At 36.9% G+C, this 23,313-nt stretch overlaps 1 protein-coding gene across 20 annotated transcripts in view; it reads left to right on the forward strand.

The window, feature by feature from the left end:
• nedd4l (NEDD4 like E3 ubiquitin protein ligase) overlaps window positions 1-23,313 on the forward strand; it is a 109,350-nt gene that overhangs the window by 64,396 nt on the left and 21,641 nt on the right. For 15 of the 20 annotated variants that reach the window (XM_061876511.1, XM_061876514.1, XM_061876513.1 and 12 more), the window contains 8 exons: window positions 722-901; window positions 7,804-8,001; window positions 8,079-8,156; window positions 10,235-10,249; window positions 11,046-11,100; window positions 15,232-15,290; window positions 15,622-15,687; window positions 19,918-20,147. In XM_061876511.1, coding sequence (XP_061732495.1) covers window positions 722-901; window positions 7,804-8,001; window positions 8,079-8,156; window positions 10,235-10,249; window positions 11,046-11,100; window positions 15,232-15,290; window positions 15,622-15,687; window positions 19,918-20,147 — 881 coding nt within the window. The remainder of the gene's footprint in view (window positions 1-721; window positions 902-7,803; window positions 8,002-8,078; window positions 8,157-10,234; window positions 10,250-11,045; window positions 11,101-15,231; window positions 15,291-15,621; window positions 15,688-19,917; window positions 20,148-23,313) is intronic. The other 5 variants (XM_061876518.1, XM_061876521.1, XM_061876504.1 and 2 more) reach the window with 1 other exon arrangement.

Below are 23,313 nucleotides of genomic sequence, written 5' to 3' on the forward strand. Positions count from 1 at the left end.
CCGTATTGCAGTGAAACTTGCCAAGAGACATGTAACCAAATATTAACATTGCTGTATGTACATGTTCGACCCAGCAGATTTGGTCACATTTTCAGTCGACCCATGATAAATTTATTAAAGAACCAAACTTCTTGAATGTTTTTTGTGACCAATCACTCTATCACAAAAAATCGAAGTTGTAGAAATAATTGGAAACTCAAGACAGCCATGACATTGTTCTTTACAGGTGTATGTAAACTTTTGATCGTGACTGTATATTTTAAACTTTTCCAATGGCATAACGAGGTACTATTTCGACTCTATGATCAGCTGATACCAGAAGTGTAACATAATTAGCTTCATTGGTTGAGCATATTCGCCACTACTTTAATATTGAGACATTTGTGGACGCTGCAGTATTTATCTCCACAGTCGCCAATTTGCTGCAGCGGCCCATTTTGTTGCTGCCCTGAGTCTCTTCCTGAATAAAATATACAGGAGAGTCCATTGTTGTTGTTTGTTAGCGTGCTTCAGTCTGACTGATGAATTCAATGCTCCATGGTGTTGGCCTTGTCTGTTGGTATTTCAAAGTGGTAAACCAACCACCCCAAACTAATGCAAGAAGAAACACTACTACTGTGCAATGGAAAAGCTGCATCAGTTACTCAGTGTTTAACACCCAGGTCCGCTTACCATATTCCTACCCGACCCAACCTTAAAGGTGCTTGTCTCCCTCCGGCAGCTGACTGAAGATGGAGCTAGCACTTCTGCGGCTGTGGCATCAGGAGGAGCCTCAGCCCTGGCACCCACCCCTTCCTCTTCCTCGTCTTCCAATGTCTCCAACAACCACCTTCATGAGCCCCAAGTCAGACGACCTCGTAGCCTCAGCTCCCCTACTGTCACCCTTTCTACCCCCTTGGAGGTGAGAATTAGTCTCCAGTACCTGAACTGCATTCCTTTGTTATTGTCACCCCTACCCTCAAAATAGTTTGCCCAAGCATCCCCACATTTGCAACATAAATACTTACAAATGAGTCAAACTTATAAAACAAGTGTAAAAAAAATGGCTGGGAGCCATGTGAAGTAACTATAGCCTATATATATATATATATATATATATATATATACTTAATGTATGTGTATATATATATATATATATATATATATATATACCTGCAAAAATGTGTGTGTGTTTTTTTTTTTTTATCAATCCAACAAAACAATACACAGCAATACCATAAAAATGCAATCCAATTCCAAAACCAAACCTGACCCAGCAACACTCAGAACTGCAATAAACAGAGCAATTGAGAGGAGACACAAACACGACACAGAACAAACCAAAAGTAGTGAAACAAAAATGAATATTATCAACAACAGTATCAATATTAATTATAATTTCAGCATAGCAGTGATTAAAAATCCCTCATTGACATTATCATTAGACATTTATAAAAAAAAAACAAAAGAACAAAAGTGTCACAGTGGCTTACACTTGAATCGCATCTCATAAGCTTGACAACACACTGTGTCCAATATTTTCACAAAGATAAGATAAGTCGTATTTTCGGTTCGTTTAATAGTTAAAACAAATTTACATTATTGCAATCAGCTGGTAAAACATTTTCCTTTACAATTATAAAAGCTTTTTGAAAAAAATATACTACTCTGCTCACATGTCAGCAGACTGGGGTAGATCCTATGTATTGAATGAATACAGAATCGTTTTGAATCGGAAAAATATCGTTTTTGAATCGAGAAACGTGTTGAATTGAAAAAAATCGATATATATATATATATATATATATATATATAATATATATATACAGTATATATGTGTATATATATACATACATATATGTATGAATATATATATATGTTTATGTGTATATATATATGTATTTATATATGTGTATATATATATGTATTTATATATATATATGTATATGTGTATATATATGTATTTATATATATATATGTGTATATATATATATATTTATATATGTGTGTATATAAATGTATTTATATATTTGTGTATATATGTATATGTATTTATATATATGTGTATATATATGTATATATATATATGTGTGTGTATATGTATGTATGTATATATATATATATATATAGTTATTTATATAGTTATTCATACACATATATATATTTATACACACATATAATATATGTATTTTTTATTTATAATATGTATATATATGTATGTATATATATATATATGTATATATATGTATGTATATTCCTTAATAAATTCCAATTAGACTCTTGATGTCTAGCGGGCCAAATTGAAGCCAAGTAGTTTGGACACTCTATTATAGTACACTGTACGTATATTTTTGCTTTTCTCTCTGTCGTGATGCTGTTTCTTCACATTTACACAATCCGTGATGTAATTTTCTAACCACCTGGATTTTTGAGCTTGTTAACAGGCTTACTGTTCATTATTGCAGTCCGTTAATTAAAAATTCAACCTAAATCAGGCAGTTTAAGATAAGATCATTATTTCTCACTGGGAGCCTGAAATATCGTTACATTCATCATAAGAAGTGACCTAATGGGGGTTTAATTAAGGGTTGTGTAGGTGTGTGGCTGTGTGATAACAACATGCCGTTGAAGTGGGAGGAAGATTAAAAAAACACAGTTGTAATTAGAATATCTAGTTGAGTGTGGATTAATTAATGCAGTGCTTTCTTTTTGTTAAAGTTCACATGAGTGCGTGATAATGACTTTGTATCGCTGGAACACTTAGCCCGTTAATGTGTAGCCTTGACAAGCTTATACGAGTGCACAAAGGTTGATTACAGAAAGTTTTTGAAGGTTTAACAGAGTAGATAATTGGAACTCTAACAATGTGTCTCGAAATGCTGTCATGTTAATAGGGTAAACTACTACACAGGTATTGTTTTAAGTAGCACTTTAGCACAGTTAACTGTCATGGAGGTGTAAAAGCATGTGATGCAAGTTACTGTTATAAGATGAAAACAAGTAAGCGAAAAACCTTTCACGAGTAATGCTTTTAAAGATAAGGACCTGTTACACCTTCAGTATGTTCTCCTTAAATCAGCGACTTAGCTGTGATTTTGGAGCACTGATCCCTCCTGATAAGGTCTCCTAGTCTCTGGCTCATTTACAAAGGTTCCTGTGCACAGAAAAGTTGCAACAGCATGGGTTAAATGTGCAAAAGTAACTTTCACGGTAGCCGTTGATATTTATAAAAACTTCGATTTACAAACTTAATTCATTCTTGAACATGATTCGCAAACCAAAAAGTGTGATTAGGAAAGCAGAGTTCCCAATAAGAAACAATGAAATCATGGATAATAATAATTGGTTCGAGCCTTGGCGAAAGTCCCTATTTTAGTTAAAAAAAAACGCACACTTTGAAGACACTTTAATGTGTACCGTATTTCGCGGATTATAAGTCGCTCCGGAGTATACGTCGCACCGGCCGAAAATGCATAATAAAGAAGAAAAAAAACATATATACGTCGCACTGGAGTATAAATCGCATTTTTGGGGGAAATTAATTCGATAAAATCCAACACCAAGAATAGAGATTTGAAAGGCAATTTAAAATAAATAAAGAATAGTGAACAACAGGCTGAGTAAGTGTACGTTATATGACGCATAAATAACCAACTGAGAACGTGCCTGGTATGTTAACGTAACATATTGTAAGAGTCATTCAAATATCTATAACATATAGAACATGCTACACGTTTACCAAACAATCTGTCACTCCTAATCAACGTTCCCTCTAAGGTACGCGCCTGTGCAATTGCACACTGCTCTCGCGTCCTCTGCGCATGGCAAATCTAGGCCGCGCACAAAATCGAATAAAAAGATAAGTGCATAACCGTGTGCACGTCTGCAGTCGCTCACATGTGCGCCACTGAATGCTCAAGGAGTTTTAGAGTTGGCTCACACATATGAAAAATTGGAGGGAAAATTGCTCCTAATCGATAAATCCGATGAAATCTTCTTTTTTCGTTGTCGCTTTTAAACAACTGCCAACTCCAAAGGTATGCGCAGCTTCCTTTTGTCGTTTTCTGGTGCATATTTCACTACGTCCAGCTTGTAATCTGCAGTACATGATTTCCTTTTCGGTCCAATTTTTGTTCAGCCCTTCTCAGTTTTTATAAGTTACCGCCAACGATGAAATTATCCATTTTAATAGCTACGGCAGTAGCATATAGCATATAGAAGTTATCATCCCATGACCAACAATGCACTTCTGCCATGACCCTCCCCCGCCGAATTCTTATTGGTTGACGTGTATGTGTCGAATGCTGACGTGTGTGTGAAGATCGCTGACATTTTCTTCGTCTTTTCCGCGAATGAGATAAATAATATTATTTGATATTTTACGGTAATGTGTTAATAATTTCACACATAAGTCACTCCGATATGTTGCACCCCCGGCCAAACTATGAAAAAAACTGAGACTTATAGTCCGAAAAATACGGTATATATACAGTATTTATATCAAACCAACATAACAAGGTGGTAATGGCTCCACAATATTATTTTTTTCCGAACAACACAACATTACAGCAAGCTTAAAAGTCAACACGGACAAACACACAAAAGTATTTTCGGTGCATTCCAAATTGTTAACCACCATTTTCACCCTGTATCAGCCATTATTTGTGGCATTGTTGAACACTGAGCGTTTCGGAGTGATAAACAAACAGTGTCTTCACATTGCCACCTCTAGCATGAGTGCAAACTAGCTGTGTGAGGCAATATTTCATTGGCTTGTGTCCCGGTAGTGCCTTCTCTTTCGCAGTAATAAAGCTCTGCTGTGGTATCTTTTTTGGTCTCACTTGTGCACTCACTAAAACGCTACTTCAACCCAATGCTACACAGCGACAGAGTTTGGACAAATTTTAAAGCGTTTCTGATTACACAAAATTATCTCTAAGACAGGCTGAAACAGCTCTGACCTACGCAAGTTACAACAATTGTGGAAATATACACATCAGAAGTGCCTCGCGCGGTCGAATCTCTTCTAAAATGCCGCGCCCGCGTGTACAGGATGTGACGTAGGGAGCACCGTCTCTTATAAATGGCCGTGCCCGCGTGTCCAAAAAGTAATGTCATCAAAATGGCAGCTCTGATGGCTTTAAACGACATGCAAAATGTATGAATGAAGCGTTCAAATGCCGAAACATGGTTCGCACACTGAGGCATATTTTGCACAATGTAAATGTCATAAAATGAAAAGGTCGCAAATAGAGGCATTTGTAAATTGTGATTGAATTGTCTAATTCTAGATGTATTGTATAGTCACTTGTTAGAGCTTAAACATCACAATATGGAGGGTTGTTTACACAGTTGCATTGGGCATGTTGTAATGTAATTGAGCTATTTTTTATTATATGATAGCAATGTAAGAAAAGGTTGGGAGATGTAACAGGTGTATTTGTGCCAGTCCAATTTTATTTCTGGTAGGTCGTCACTAATATACTGTACCTTACCATATAAAAGGATGAAAAAAAAAAAAAGATTCAAAAAATGTAATACTATACAGTTACTGATATACATAACATTTTAGCATAGTTAAAGGGGCTGTTTGCAACTTGTTCAAAGCAAAAAATAAAACAAGAACACCACCAGCGATCTTGTGTTATCCCAAAGATCACAGAGGACCCGTGTTAATAGCACACTGTCTGATGCTCGCTTATGCTCCACAGGATCACCCCAGGGACGGGTCCTGTCCCCCCTGCTGTTTGTACTGTACACAAATGACTGTCAGAGCACACTTCAGTCAAGGCACATCATTAAGTTTGCCGACGACTCGGTCATAGTCAGCCTCCTGCAGGACAAAGAGTCAGACCACGGTTCTGTTCTGGAGAATTATATGAAATGGTGCAATGATTCGTTCCTGGAGCTTAACGGCGATAAAACGAAGGAGATGTACATTGACTTTCGTCGTGATCCCCCTCACAAAGCACCCATTCTCATTAATGGCTCTGCTGTTGAGATAGTCAGTGAATACAGCTATCTAGGCACAATTATAGACAATAAATTGACCTTTAATGCCAACACTGACCGTATTTGTAAGAAGGCTAATAAGAGGCTGTTTTTCTTGAGGAAACTGAGGGGTTTTCAGGTTGATAAGACACTAATGAGGATGTTTTATTCATCTTGTATCGAGTCTATTTCAACATATTCTATCACTTCCTGGTTTGATAACCTCAGCGTGGCCAATAAAAACAGACTAGGTGGTATAATCAAGGTGTGCCAAAAGACCATAGGCACTACCTTGAAACCCCTGAGCCAGATTTATCAGGTCAGAGTCATCAAGAAGGCAAAGGCCATTCTGGCCAACCCTCAGCACCCTCTCTTCTTAGAGTTTAGACTCTTGCCCTCAGGATGTAGGTACGCCCCTAGTAATACAAAGGCCAAAAACAACCGATACATAAGATTCTTTGTTCCTTCAGCTGTTGTTTTTATAAATGAGCTCCTTAAACAAGCTTAGCTGCTATGTAGTCACTTTAGTGGGACGCGACGTGTGATTAGTTTTTATTGTATTACAAATGTTTTTAGTTTTTAGCTTTATGATGGTTTGTATGTTGTATGTATTTTATGTATTTGTACCTTGTTTTTACTGTTGTACCTCGTTTTTACTGTTGAACCTGTTTTTTAATGACTACTGCAGCAAACCAAATTGCCCTTCGGGGACAATAAAGATTTTCTAAGTCTAAAGAAGCGACTTTACAGTTTTCAGTTATGTTGTTACAATAATTTAGCAATAGCTAACGATAGTAGCTTAGCTATGCCTAATGAACATCATTAGCTGACAACAAACAAAACTAATGCAAATTAAATCTGAAGCAAATGTTATTTGTTAAATGAGTATCACTTTTACGATAAGGTCATGTTCTTACTATATATCGTCATCATGATCTTGAAAAGGGTATATTCTAGAGCAGTGGTTCTCAACCATTTTTCAGTGATGTACCCCCTGTGAACATTTTTTTTAATTCAAGTACCTCCTAATCAGAGCAATGCATTTTTGGTTAAAAAAAGAAGAGATACAGAAGTAAAATACAGCACTATTTCATCAGTTTCTGATTCATTAAATTGTATAAAAGTGCAAAATATTGCTCATTTGTAGTGGTTTTTCTCGAACTATTTGGAAAACAAAAAGATATAAAAATAATTAAAAACTTGTTGCGAAATAAAAAAGTGCTCAATTATAAATAAAGATTTCTACACATAGAAGCAATCATCAACTTAAAGTGTCCTCTTTGGGGATTTTAATAGAGATCCATCTGGATTCATGAACTTAATTCTAAACGTTTTTTCACAAAAAAAAAGAAATCCTTAACATCAATATTTATGTAACATGTCCACAAAAAGCTAGCTGTCAACACTGAATATTGCGTTGTTGCATTTCTTTTCACAGTTTATGAACTTACATTCATATTTTGTTGAAGTATTATTCAAAAAATACACTTGTAAAGTATTTTTGAGTTGTTGCTATTTTTAGAATATTTTTAAAAAAATCTCACGTACCCCTTGGCCTATCTACAAGTACCCCCAGGGGTACGCCTACCCCCATTTGAGAACCACTGTTCTAGAGGGTATACAGAGGAATGAACAATGATCATAAAATGCTTAAAGAACAACATAGCATTGACAGTTACTAGTGCAACTGTACAACGTTTAGTGAATGTTATCTTTTAACACTACTATATAAACCTTTTCCCCAATTTGAACAGGTTTATGTCTAACATGACACAAATATTGTTGGTCCTTCAATTTGATGTCCTGACACATCTGTTGTAATTGTGCTTGCAGGGCGCCAACAACATCCAGGCACGGCGGGCAGTGAAGGACACCTTCTCTAACCCGCAGTCCCCCCAGCCGTCGCCCTACAGCTCGCCCAAGTCCCAGCATAAGACTCAGCAGAGCTTCCTGCCCCCCGGTTGGGAGATGAGGATAGCCCCCAACGGGCGACCGTTTTTCATTGACCACAACAGTAGAGCTACAACCTGGGTTGGTTATAACTAAAGTATTCTCCTGCTTTGAAACCCACTCTCATAGTCTTCCCTCTATTTTCCTCTGAACACTAGGAGGATCCTAGGTTGAAATACCCAGTCCATATGAGGAATAAGAACTCCATGGAACCAGGTGACCTCGGCCCTCTTCCTGTAAGTACACTTTGCTAACTAACTAACATACACTACATCACATTGCCATAATTAGGAGACGTCTGAAATTTTCAGGTGTTTTTCCCTAAACCAAACCTGATGCCATGTTTTTACATTTGCCATAATGCAAACAGTGGACCCTCCAAAGTTTCCTGATTTTTAATGGTTCTCAGTACATTTTTCCTTTTTACAATCACTGGAATTCATAATGGAGCATCTCTTAAAAGCCAAAGAAAAAGCAAAATAATTAAATAATATGCTTTAATTGCTTCACATAACCTTCTGAGAACCTGTGTTCTCTGCAGTGGACATTTGTTTTGGTCTAGTTATTTTTTTGTCAGTTTCAAATTTCAAAGGAAAATAGCTTTGTTCAGTTGGTCCACTGCAGAGGACACTGGTTCTCAAAAGGATTGCCCACTAATTACTTTGTACTTAGAAGCTAGATTTAGCCAATAACAACAACACTGCACTTTCTTATTACGTATCAACGATGGCTACGATGAGTAAGGGTGCATTCGCTAACCCCCAGAATTACGAGTATCGACAACCAAGTCGTTTTTTTGTGCGTTCTGTATTTCCGCAATAAATATGCCAAATTGTTCTGGATTTTGTTTTTATTATTTTTTAATGTAGTAGTTACATTATTTAACTTGTATAATTGAAGCATTTACTAATTAAAAGACTCATCTGTTCAACTTAAATGTTAAAAATTCAAAATTCCATAAACATAATAAGTATTGTATCTTTTATTAGAATTTTTTTATTTGCAAGTTTTCCAGTTTTTAAGTACGGGTTTGGACACCTTTTAAGCACCAGCAATGTTTCTAAGGTACCAATTTGGTACTAGAAAGGGGTTATATTATTGCTATGTAAATTATTACAGAACCATTTGGTTTACAAAGGCTGTAAAATGGTTAAAAAGGTAAAAAAAGAATGTGGAAACTGATACTTAACATTTTCAAGATCATTGAATGTTTACATTTTTGATCACAGTTAAAATCAGACAAAGTCACAGGATGGGAGTGTAACAATATCAATTAAATATTCAAATTATATCCGATGATTAGCTTTGATTGATTGATTGAGACTTTTATTAGTAGATTTTACAGTACAGTACATATTTTGATAATTGACCACTAAATGGTAACACCCGAATACGTTTTTCAACTTGTTTAAGTCCACATTAATCAATTCATGATTTGGTTTTGCCTTTAAAGTTGTCCTGTGTCCAAGGACTTATTTTCTGACTTTGTAAACTATAACAAAAACAATGAAAAACGATTTTGTGATGATAAAAAATATTAATCTAATCACTTTAGTATCAACCATATACTTATACTATACTTGCTATCGTTACTGTCTATTTTTTGTAGATCAATTGCCAAACAAGCTCTTGTTTAGCAATTAGCATAGCTTATGGTATCCTCTTACGATTTGTAATGTACCATGTTGATGTATTCTTCGTCACCCAGTAATAATGATATTGTACTTGTGAGAAATTTAGTTAATTTGCTGCCACGAAGGCAAATATAGGTAACTTTGGCTGCTAGCAAGGATGTGCATTCCGTTGCGGACACGGTTTGCTTGTCGCTGTCAAATTGTCGCTTGGGTCTTACATGACAGAGAGTTTTGTGTAACTTAACACGTTTTAGTCGGATTCTGCACTGTGCATCTTCAGGGCGTTGTACTAAAGAGGGTGCACTGCACTTTTCATCTTCTGAAGCTTATAATTAAGGCATTATCTAGCCATCAGACTTCACAAGGCATTTCCTTTTTAGTCGTCCCAAGAGTGAGGCAGCCAGGGTGGAGTGAGGGGGTCCATCCACACCATTAAACAGGAGGAAGTGTAGTCTGGAGGTTGTGATTGTTCTGTAGCTCCAACTCCTAACAAAAGGCACCAAACATTACAGTAGCGACATGTTGACCTAATGTGAAGCGTCATGGCTTTGTACATCTTGACAGGAGTGTGTGTGTGTTTGTGTGTGCGCGCATGTGTTCTCTCTCTTTCTCCTCTTCTTCTGTTCTGGTGGATCTAATGTACGCTACTTCTTCCGCACCTGGCCATGTCTGTTTGGCAGAACCTACTAGAGGAGGTTGGTTGGCTCCCTCCCTCTGCCTGCCCACCTACCTTGTCTGGTCCGCCACGCCGTGGTCACATCATGCCTGCAGACAGCCATGCGCTTTTTTTTGTGCTTTTTTATATAGTTGCTCTTCTTCTCTGTTCTCTATCTCAGCATGGATGGGTTGTACCGCTCCCTTCTGTTTCATCCCCCCCTTTCCAGCTTCCTCTCTCTCCGCACAGCCTCTGCACCACAACCCCTCCCTTTTGGCTCTCTCCCACGGGCCTCTAAGATTACGCCATGTCTGTGTAACTTTACCATTGGGTCAGAGAAGAAAGCACCTTGCACACTTTTAAGCAAGGATTTGTAGAAGGTGTGAAGGTTTAAAGAGAAGCAAAAGCAACTTCAGACGATGGAACTTGCATGTCTCTGCATTTCTTTCTCCTGCAGCCCAGGACTGCTGCTGTGGAGGCTTGGCCTGTATAGCTCCACCCCTTGCCACCTCAACCTTTTTATTTTAATTGCCAGACTGCCGGTGCTGAGTGCGTGCGTGTGGCTTTTGACACCGTCACTGATGGCGCTCAAATTTAAAAGTAGTAGTTGTGTTTAACTTTCAATGTTGTGTGCTCCCACACTAGTCCTTACTCAATTAGCAGAGAAAACTCCCTTCAATTTGATTGACCTTTCCAGTGTGTTTTGGACCAAGTTCAATCAAGCCTAATATAAAGAACGGATTCGAATGACTATTTGAGCATGGCTTGTTAAAATGGTGACTCATTTCCTCCCCCCTACTCCCATCTCATGCTTTTTTTTGTTTTGTTTTTTTCAGCCTGGATGGGAAGAGCGAGTTCACACAGACGGACGCACCTTCTACATTGACCACAGTAAGCTGACACCAAGGCTGCCCTAGTTTTTTTTGTTGTTTTAGTTTATTTAATCAAACAATATGCAGTTACATAGGTTTTTTTTTTTTAGTCATTTTGAATACACAAAATAGAATGTTAGACAACACAATAATAAACTCAATTTTGGGAGGCTTTATGCAGGTTGAAAAACAAACCTGTTTTGCTAAAAACACAATTTTAAATGTTATTCTCTCTGGGACCCAACTTATTAAAGTATGTATATGTATATTATCCATTTTACTGTACATAAACTAAACTTGAATCAAAAATAAGTTTTTGATAAACCATTCATTACCAGGAGCCCAATTTTTAACTTTAATCTACTGTGAAGGTTATGCGATTTAGATATCATATTTAAGCATTCCTTTGTGTAAAAAAAAAAAAGCACACCACAGTTATTCGTAAATTTCAAATTGATACGGGATGTTTTACAATTTTTCGGAGCAAATGTTATAAATAATTTGGCAAACCAAAAGCAAGCATACTAGTAATACAAGTACGGATGGATATTACATTTTGTACTTTTTATCGGTACTGACTGATGTCCGTTGGAGCTGCAAAGTACCGATTCATGTAAAATCAAACCGTGCTTTATTTCAAATGTCTTGGTTATAGGACGTCACATTTGATTGTGACTCTGCTTGAGCCGAAACAAGCAATTAGGCACACAGAGCGTACTCAGCCAGACTGCCTTAAGATAATGTTAAAATTTTAAATAAGCTGGATGTTAAATTAAATTAGATTTGCCATAGACAGGCTGTCATTTAACATTAGCGATTTTACATCCCTCCAAATTTTAATTTTCTTAATAAAAGAAAAAACTGGCACATTCAACCTAATGGCAAAGACTACTTCCTGGCAAAGGCCACACACAGTAGTCCAGAGCCATGTATAGAGCGAGTATGGCCAACTAAAGGGGAGGCGCCATCTTTGCAAGCATGCAATTGCAGTCGTTCTGATGTTAGTTCACCTAACGAAAGCAACCAAAATAATCAGTCTAAATATAGTTCTAAACATACTGCAGCTTGTAAATTTACAATAAAACTTGCTTTTATTGTGTCAAAGTATAATTTTGTGGCAGTATAGTGGCCGTATTTGATGCGCTCTGCCGCTACATTCATGCAGTTTTAAGTCACCAGCTGGCTTTCTAATACACTCCTGCCGGCGTAATGTGCATCAGAAAATACACAACAAACAAAAATAAACGTCTCACCCTCATTTTGCCAAAATTCCTCATCAGCTTTGGACTAACAGCTTGACTTGTGAATCAGAAAATAAACGAACAGGCAGATGTGTGCGAATCGATCAGTTTAAAATATATTTGGCAGGCTCACAGATAAATGTGTAACTTATATTAGAATAGTGTTTCCAATTAAGTTTTTACTCAGAGTTCCAAGACGAGCCATGCCTTGGAGGGTTGCGGATTTTAAGTTCCTACTGCTACAAACTTTTCTTGGCAAGATTAGATAACCCTACAAAACTGAAATCAGCGTATGTAGCGAGAATGGTGTCACTTTCGCAGCTCTATTCAGTTTTCCATTCCAGAGCCATTTGCGGCTTCTGGTCCAATAGGTGTCCGAAATCTTAAAATAGCTCTTCAGAAGATACAGGTAAGCGGGTCCTTGGTTAGCCCGTCGGCTTGGTTCGCCCCCAAGGAGCACACCACACGGCATGTTTACAATACGATAAAACTCTTCAAATAAAATAAATGTCCCGTGAGGAAGTGCAGAACAACATAGGGCAATCATCAAAGTTGTAGCAATCATCAAAATACTGTTCTCAAATAATAAATCAATTACAAATAATTGCACATAAAAGTGAAAATAACTCTAGATGTAGCGCTCATAGCAGTAGTGGTACACTTGCCACAGTTTGAGAATGCATGCATTACAATACTTGCAAATGTGATACAGAAGTGTAAGAAAATTAGATAACTGAATGGCACTGCTCAGTGTTTAATGTTTAAAGAATGTAGATTTAACAATTGACATTTATCAACACATTTGAACACCCAAAAGTTCAACAAATCGTTACCGTTGAGTACCGGTATTGATTCCCAGGTACCGGGAATTCAAATGAAGGTATCCATCCCTACCTATTGGTAAGAAAAAACTTTCTTACCAATGTTATTAGTAAATGAAAATCAATACTCTTTATATTAATTATTTATTTTTTTCCTAAAAAAAAAGACAGTGTAAAAAGAAGCCAACCACTGTTAATATGTAAATAATATCTATACTCTGTATATTTCTTCATCTTCTGAAATAAGTAGGGGTGTAACAAGTTATCGATATATTGATATGAATCCCTAAGATTCAACTACATCGATGTGTGCTTGGAAAGTTTGCCTTGCAGCATCATTTAAAAGGCAATTGATCAATGTTATCGATACTAGAAAAAGGAAAACAGAAGAATGGCAGACTTTTATAGGAAGGTTAGCACTTTTAATGAAAAGGATGTTATACGCTCCTCAAATCTGGCTCCAAAACAAGAATGACGGATACCTACGGTGGCCAGGAAAGGTCACAACAATTACAAATGCGACAAAACAATAACATAAATTACAACATAACTTGCAGCTATAGCACGATTGCAAAAGCCTCAACAAATACAAACACCACAACAGAATGATATAAAACCGCAACATAACATAACGAAAGTGACAGTGGAGCAAGTTTCTTAGCCAGACCAAGTGTGGATGAGGCGGAAGGTTGACAACGGTGTAATAAACATAATATATTAGTGTTATTGAAAAATTAAATACGTTATTTATGACTGAAAAAATGGTCACACTTAACTTACTTTTCCAATGTTGTCTATTACACCGTTTTTGTATTTTCCACCCCAAATGCTGTCACTTCCTTTGCGTCGTTATATTGTTGTGATTTGGCTTACCCAGTAATTGTTGTGTTATGGCTTTATGGTGTTGGGTTTAGGCATTTGTTTGTTGTGTTTTTTGCAATTATGTTATAGCTGAAAGCTGTTGTGGTGTGGCTTCATGACGTTGTGTTGTGACGTTTGCATTTGTTGTGACTTTTCTATGCCACCTTAGCTGTTTATTAAAATAGAATTAGTAAGTCAAACCACTGCTCATTTAACTTGTAAAGATTTGGTTGCACTTACTTTTTGAGGTAAACCTACTGTTCAACATGAAGGTGTGATTGCACATTATTTTTCTTAATATCCATCCATTTCTACCGCTTATTCCCTTTTTGGGTCACGGGGGGCGCTGGCGCCTATCTCAGCTACAATAATATTGTATGATTTTTATGTTCGTTAACAACAGCAAAAGTAACAGGTAAATATATTGTTTAAATGTTGGTTACTGTACTTTTATTGAAAAGTTCTTGAATACTGAAAATGAGAGCAGAAAAGATTTACTCTTGTTATTTCAGTCTTAAGTGTTGGTTGCACTTTATTCAAATAAGATGTGAATGCATTGGCCGAAAATGGTTATTTACTTGCTTGTTTGTTTCTATAATTCCTTTACCTATACCTAATACCCTTACAAGAAATAACAGGATTATAGGACACTTCACCTGCAGTATCCAGTATTTATTTCACAGTCAAGCTGATTGATTTTTTTAATTTTGTTTTGCTAAAAATTTACTGAATCGATTTCAATTCACTGAATTGTTTCGGATCATATCGTTCTAAATAAACTATTATCATCCCTGAATCTACTAGAAAAGTTCTACGCTTTAGAGATCATTTTTAAACATTCTTACTTGACATACCAGTGTAAAAAATAGCCAACTGTCACTGTTAGTGAAGTAAAATCAATACTCTACCTAATGTTCATTATTTTTCGGAATATGTGTAATAATGGACCAAAACAACAATTTGCCGCCAGTGTTGATGATTCAATTTCTTTCTAATATGAGGGCTTGTGAAATGTGTTATGCAGGCAAAGTTTTCTCAACAATATTCTCTCACACCTCTTAGGGGGTGCCATTGAATCAAATGTGTTTAGTGTTTGCTTCTGTTTATGTTCTAATTTTATGTTTTTTCTGCCCAGCGACAGCATCTTTCAGTATTCACACACAAATGGACTACCGAGTTACTATAAACATTCCAATCTTGTGTCTATTGTGTTTGTCTCTTACACAGATACGAAAAACACTCAGTGGGAGGACCCCCGCCTTCAGAGTCCTGCTATCACCGGACCGGTGAGTACTTTCCACTTGTGTGGCAGCATGGAAACAGCACACTCCTCTATTTAACACTGGTGGTCCAATTTTGTCACCAGTCAGAGCACGTGGAGAACTCACTTAGCATGCCAACACCTCAGTGTCAATCCCCTCAAGCTGCCACATAAAGCCTTTGTTTCCAACAAGTACTAATGCTTTTTTCAGGGGTGTTCTCATTGTTGACACCATTTTATTCAAATACCAATTGGCAGTGTGGAGTGAGACACAACAGGAGAAAATAATCCGCACCTTCAAATATGTATTCATTGGTAGGCATCAGATATTGATTGCTGCTTTCTCGTCTGTACAGGCTGTTCCATACTCCAGAGAGTTCAAGCAAAAATATGATTACTTCAGGAAGAAACTGAAAAAACCGGTAAGGATTGCTGATTGCTCGCTTGCCGGGAATTGTGCATACAATTACACTGGAGAACTTTTTCAGTTGATGACGCTTGATTGCAACTTCCCGCTGTCAGATAGAAAGCAATACGGATACGCTCGTTTTAACACAGTTCGTTGTATCATTGAATATTCATTGCTATCATTATGCTATTCCCTTATCTTAAATCTAATGCTGGGCATAAATAATTGTAGATGAAGAGCAGCTGGAGTACGTTAAATGTCAGAAACGTGACTCCTGAAATGATAATACTTGACTTCAACAACAATGTCTCTTAAAACAGTATAGCTCGGTTGGTAGAGTCGCCGTGCCACCAACTTGAGGGTTGCAAGTTCGATCCCCGCTTCCGCCATCCTAGTCACTGCCGTTGTGTCCTTGGGCAAGACACTTTACCCACTTGCTCCCAGTGCTACCCACACTGGTTTGAATGTAACTTAGATATTGGGTTTCACTATGTAAAGCGCTTTGAGTCACTAGAGAAAAGCGATATATAAACATAATTCACTTCACTTCACTTAAGAGCAGGGTTCGTACGGGTGCTTAAAAACCTTGAAAATGCTTGGATTTTAACGTTGTGTTTTCAAAGTTTGAAAAATACTTGAATTTTGAGTGAAGTGGTTGTAAATGCATGGAAATGTTCATCATATTTCTCGGCAGTCTGACTCAATATGCTAAATATAAAATGGGGGAAAAATCATATAGGTTTCCTTAAAAATGAAAGCTATATGTTTGATCTGTTGGCTTTGCACGAGCCCTTAACATCAGGTTGTTGTCATGCCAGAGCTCTGTGTCGCCCCCAAGAGGACAGTAGTGCCATCATGCTGGGAGATTATCGTTTTAATGAACATTAGATGGAAAATGACAAAAACAAAGAATGGATAAAACGTGGACCAAATCCACGTGTAGACTGCTGCAAAGTATGCAGAAAGGAAATCCAGCTTTTCATAATGGGAGAATCGGCTCTCTCGAGTCATATGAAAGGTAAGCCACATAGATTACTAGCCCTACAAATTAACTAACGTTAGCTAAAATTTTGTTTTCTAACCTTTTGGTACATGCTAGACCTAAACTGTGAGATCAGCGCTAGATTACATGTTAATCATGGACAGTTATTAAGAGCTATGAAAGGAAAAAAGTGAGCATTTGTCAATGATGAATTATAATGTTAAAGGGGAACATTATCACAATTTCAAAAGGGTTGAAAACAATAAAACTCAGTTCCCGGTGGCTTGTTTTATTTTTCGAAGTTTTTTTCAAAATTTTACACCTCCCAGAATATCCCTAAAAAAGCTTTAAAGTTCTTGATTTTCGCTATTTGCGATGCGACTGTCCATTTCCCTGTGACGTCATACAGGGCTGCCAATACAAACAACATGGCGGTTCCCACAGCAAGATATAGCGACATTAGCTTGGATTCAGACTCGGATTTCAGCGAATTAAGCAATTCAACAGATTACGCATGTATTGAAACAGATGGTCGGAGTATGGAGGCAGATATCGAAAACGAAATTGAAGAAGAAATTGAAGCTATTGAGCGAATACCTATTGACGCTATTCGGCCATAGCATGGGTGTACCTAATGAAGTGGCCCATAGCATGGCTGCCGTATTAGCATCGCCGGTAAAATGTGCGGAACAAACGATCAGGACTTTCGCATCTTGTGACACTGGAGCAACTTAAATCCGTCGATTGGTAAGTGTTTTTTCGCATTAAATGTGGGTATCTAGTTTCAAATGTACATACAGTTAGCGTAAATAGCATGTTAGCATCGATTAGCATAGCATGTTAGCATCGATTAGCTGGCAGTCATGCTGCGACCAAATATGTCTGATTAGCACATAAGTCAACAACATCAACAAAACTCACCTTTGTGATTTCGTTGACTTAATCGTTGCAAATGCATCTGCAGGTTATCCATACATCTCTGTGCCATGTCTGTCTTAGCATCGTCGGTAAAATGTGCAGACACTCTGGCAAATTCAATGGGGGTCTGGCGGCAGATTTTGTGCCAGTGATGCAACTTTAATCCCTCCCTGTTAGTGTTGTTACACCCTCCGACAACACACCGACGAGGCATGATGTCTCCAAGGTTCCAAAAAATAGTCGAAAAAACGGAAAATAACAGAGCTGAGACCCGGTGTTTGTAATGTGAAAATGAAAATGGCGGGTGTATTACATCGGTGACGTCACGTTCTGACGTCATCGCTAAAAGACTGATAAACAGAAAGGCGTTTAATTTGCCAAAATTCACCCATTTAGAGTTCGGAAATCCGTTAAAAAAACACATGGTCTTTTTTTCTGCAACATCAAGGTATATATTGACGCTTGCATAGGTTTGGTGATAATGTTCCCCTTTAAAAACTTCCCTCAACTAAAAATCGATTTGTTATCATGGCCACAGTTATAAGGCTAGATATGCTTAATGAAAGGTGACTGAGGGGTTGTGAAACAGAGGAAATATTTTCCTTTAATTTATTATCCTTATATTAATTTGGAACCATTTTTTAAATAAATGAGTGAAATTGACATTTTGAGGGTGCGTGTATTTATATCACATTATGCAGTTTACAAGCACAAATATGGTGTGAATCAATCCATGCTGTTCGGTGTCGTTGAGTGCTGTAAGTAAGAAAAAGAACAAGAAATTTGTAAAACAACACCAATGGAGACATGTTTGCAAACACCAATGACATTGAATAGTCTACAGAACCACTGTTTTATTTTCTATGCCCCACTCAGTTAATGATACCTGGTGGTTCAATGTTAGGCTTTGGTTTTAGAAGATTTTCTGTATTTTTCCGACAGACAACATTTGGTGATGTCAGGCTATGGATTGATTCACACTGGTTTTCGTCTTTTTAAGGGTACCGGAAAAACGGGGAAATTTATCTTAAAAGTGCTTGAATTTGGCCATGGAAAAGGTGTAAAAACCCTGTAAGAGGGAATGCCTGATGTCTGAACATCATTAGTTCCGGGATGCTAGCTCCGTAGTGTTCAAATCCCAAAACATTTTTTTTTGTTTATTACATTATTATAAAGTTAATTAATTATGCAGTTTCAAGCACTGAAAACATCACACAACCATTAAACTATCGTAACTGTCATAAAAGTGAACAAGTTAACTACTGTCTAACAAAACTAAAGTAAAGTAAAACATCTCACCCTTTGTGACAAGTCAATCGAAGAGAGTATGGACAACTCTGTTTCAGAGATGGTCCCAAACATGGCACCCTGTTGTCATTTGAGGGGCTTTTAACCAATCAGAGACAGTATGGCCAGACAATCTCTTAAATGATTGGTCAAAATCCCCTCAAGTGACTACAACTCTGAAATCGGTATGTCCATACTCTCTCTCGACATCTATGCACCCAACATACCAATACTGTCACCTAGTGGTGTTTAGTTTGTATCGTTGGAATTAATAAATGTAGATCTAGTCACAGGTCAGCATAAGAACACATCATGACCTTTGTTTACATGAGCAAATAATTAATATTTAATTAATTGCATGACATATACGGTGCAGAGCAGACATACACTTTCCTCTCGCAGTGGGTGCTATTTCTGGTTCTATTTTTATCATCGCACTGTTCCTCTTTGTCATCACCAATACCCTTCTGTAGTGACATAAACAAACAAAAACAGCAAAGTGATGGTTATAACTTAAATACTTGTCAGATTCACTGATTTTTAAACTCTTTCCTTATATTTAAAAAAAATATATTTTTCAGATAATTTGGAAGGTCTAATGCGAGGTAAATGTACTCCAATTACAATTTTAATTTAGCTTTTCTTGTATTGTGTCTTAAATGTGGCTACTGCACCATTTATGCGTTCATTTTTTTGTGCCGCTTGTCATCATTATGATAACTGGTTTTATTGCAGCTGACTTCAAGCGAGAGGCGGGTATACCCTGCTCTGGTCGCTAGCCAATCACAGGGCTTGTATAGACACACAACCATTCACATTCACAGAGTCTCTAATTAACCTAACGTTGCACATGTTGTAATGCGAGAGGAAGCCAGGGAACATTACAACTCCAAACAAAGATTCCTAAATGGACATCTAAACGCTCGATCTCCTGACTGAGGCCAATGTTCTAATCACTTGACCACTGTGTAGCTCCCAATGGGGATAATCAGATTTTACTGCAGCAGCACAAAGGAAGAAGTATTAAGAGTTATTTGTTTTTTTGTGGGACTTCAGGCTGACATTCCCAACCGATTTGAGATGAAGCTCCACCGGAACAACATCTTCGAAGAGTCATATCGTCGAATCATGTCACTGAAGAAGCCCGACATCCTAAAAGCGCGCCTATGGATCGAGTTTGAGTCGGAAAAAGGCCTGGACTACGGCGGCGTGGCACGGGAGTGGTTCTTCCTCTTGTCCAAGGAGATGTTCAACCCTTACTACGGCCTCTTTGAATACTCTGCCACGTAAGTTGAGAAAGGAGTACCTTATTGCAACAACAAGGCAGGAATCTGCCTCTTCTTTCCTATTGTCAATGATGTGTTGTTTACCACTGTATTTACTTTAAAATACATTTTCCTCAAAACGCCATCCTGATCAAGTAGTTTTCCCACATTGAATGCAAGAGACAATAATGGAGGACATACATTGAGTTCCTGATTGCATGCTATTTTTGGCATCGCCAATTGTAACCATTGACCCTCTTGATTGCCCCGCAAAGTAGCGCAGAGGTAGAACAAATATAAATGATGTCATACAAGGCAATTGCTTTCGCAAATCGTAAATGTACATTTTTAAAAAAGAAATGACAAAAGCATCAGCTGTTTAATTATGCTGGTCCTTAACAACTACAGCTCAGCTTGTTTTTTTTTTGTTTTTTTGCTTTTCCTTAACAAAGCTTCTATTAAAAGCACATACATGCAAACAAGTTTAAATTCACTTAAGTCTACATGTTTTTAAACAGTGAATGACAATTTTGAATTTGAATGATTTGTGAATCCCAGGTTAATACATGTTTGCATAATCTGAATTAACTTAAAAAAAGAGCCAAATATTTGTACACAAATGCTATTTTATTTTTAAAATATCATCAGGAGCAATTTTGAATGTTTTACTTGAATGTATATCTATTATTTGTTCAAAACGTAATAATCATTTTATCTTAAGTTTTATGTATGAGCATATGTTAATGCAGTATGAACAAGAATGTTTTAATATAGACACATAGAATCATCATACTGGTGTGATTGTATGCATCAAGCGTTCATTCAAGGCTTAGGCAAAATACCGAGATATATATCGTGTATCGTGATATGGCTTAAAAATATCGAGATATAAATAAAAGGCCATATCGCCCAGCCCAAATACAGATGTGTATATGTGTATGTATATGTATGTGTGTGTATATATATGTGTATGTATATGTATGTGTGTATATATACATGTGTGTATATGTATGTGTGTATATATACATATATATATATATATACATATATATATATGTATATATATTATGTATATCTATATATATATATATATATATATATATAGATATATATATATATATATCAATATATATATATGTGTGTGTGTGTGTGTGTATATATACAAGCCCCGTTTCCATATGAGTTGGGAAATTGTGTTAGATGTAAATATAAACGGAATACAATGATTTGCAAATCATTTTCAACCCATATTTAGTTGAATATGTTACAAAGACAACATATTTGATGTTCAAACTGATAATCTTTTTTTTGCAAATAATCATGAACTTTAGAATTTGATGCCAGCAACACGTGACAAAGAAGTTGGGAAAGGTGGCAATGAATACTGATAAACTTGAGGAATGCTCATCAAACATTTCTATGGAACATCCCACAGTTGGGTGCCATGATTGGGTATAAAAGCAGCTTCCATGAAATGCTAAGTAATTCACAAACAAGAATGGGGTGAGGGTCACCACTTTGTAAGCAAATTGTCGAACAATTTTAGAACAACATTTCTTAACGAGCTATTGCAAGGAATTTAGGGATTTTACCATCTACGGTCCGTAAAATCATCAAAAAGTTCAGAGTATCTGGAGAAATCACTGCACGTAAGCGATGATATTACAGACTTTTGATCCCTCAGGCGGTACAGTATCAAAAACCGACATCAGTGTGTAAAGGATATTACCACATGGGCTCAGGAACACTTCATAAAACCACTGTCAGTAACTACAATTGGTCGCTACATCTGTAAGTGCAAGTTAAAACTCTACAATGCAAAGCCAAACCCATTTATCAACAATATCCTGAAACGCCGCCGGTTTGGCTGGGCCCGAGCTCACCTAAGATGGACTGATGCAAAGTGGAAAGGTGTTTTGTGGTCTGACGAGTCCACATTTCAAATTATATTTGGAAACAGAGGACGTGGTGTCCTCCAGAACAAAGAGGAAAATAACCATTCGGATTGTTATAGGCGCAAAGTTCAAAAGCCAGCATCTGTGATGGTATGGGGGTGTATTTGTGCCCAAGGCATGGGTAACTTACACATCTGTGAAGGCACCATTAATGCTGAAAGGTCCATACAGGTTTTGGAGCAACATATGTTGTCATTCAAGCAACGTTATCATGGACTCCCCTGCTTATTTCAGTAAGACAATGCCGCACCATGTGTTACAACAGCTTGGCGTCATAGTTAAAGAGTCCGGGTACTAGACTGGCCTGCCTGCAGTCCAGACCAGTCTCCCACTGAAAATTTTGAAGCCTAAAATACGACAACAGAGACCCCGGACTGTTGAACAACTTAAGCTGTACATCAAGCAAGAATGGTAAAGAATTCCACCTGAAAAGCTTCTAAAATGTGTCTCCTCAGTTCCCAAACGTTTATTGAGTGTTGTTAAAAGAAAAGGTGATGTAACACAGTGGTGAACATACCCTTTCCCAACTACTTTAGCACGTGTTGCAGCCATGAAATTCTAAGATAATTATTATTTGCAAAAAAAAAATAAAGTTTATGAGTTTTAACATCAAATATCTTGTCTTTGTAGTGCATTCAATTGAATGGGGGTTGAAAAGGATTTGCAAATCATTATATTCTGTTTATATTTACATGTAACACAATTTCCCAACTCTTATGGAAACTGGGTTTATATATATATATATATATATATATATATATATATATATATATATATATATATATATATATATATATATATATATATATTAGGGCTGCGAATCTTTGGGTGTCACACGATTCGATTCTTGGGGTCGCGATTCGATTATATATCGATTTCTTTCTATTCAACGCGATTCTCGATTCAAAAACGATATTTTTCCGATTCAAAACGATTCTGTATTCATTCAACACATAGGATTGCAGCAGGATCTACCCCAGTCTGCTGACATGCTAGCAGAGTAGTAGATTTTTTAAAAAAGAACCTTTTATAACTGTAAAGGACAATGTTTTATCAACTGATTGCAATAATGTAAATTTGTTTTAACTATTAAATGAACCAAAAATATGACTTATTTTATCTTTTTGAAAACATTGGACACAGTGTGTTGTCAAGCTTATGAGATGCGATGCAAGTGTAAGCCACTGTGACACTATAGTTCTTTTTTTTTTCTTTTTTTTTATAAATGTCTA

Source organism: Nerophis ophidion, linkage group LG17 (genome assembly GCF_033978795.1).
Source record: "Nerophis ophidion isolate RoL-2023_Sa linkage group LG17, RoL_Noph_v1.0, whole genome shotgun sequence".
Lineage (NCBI taxonomy): Eukaryota > Metazoa > Chordata > Actinopteri > Syngnathiformes > Syngnathidae > Nerophis > Nerophis ophidion.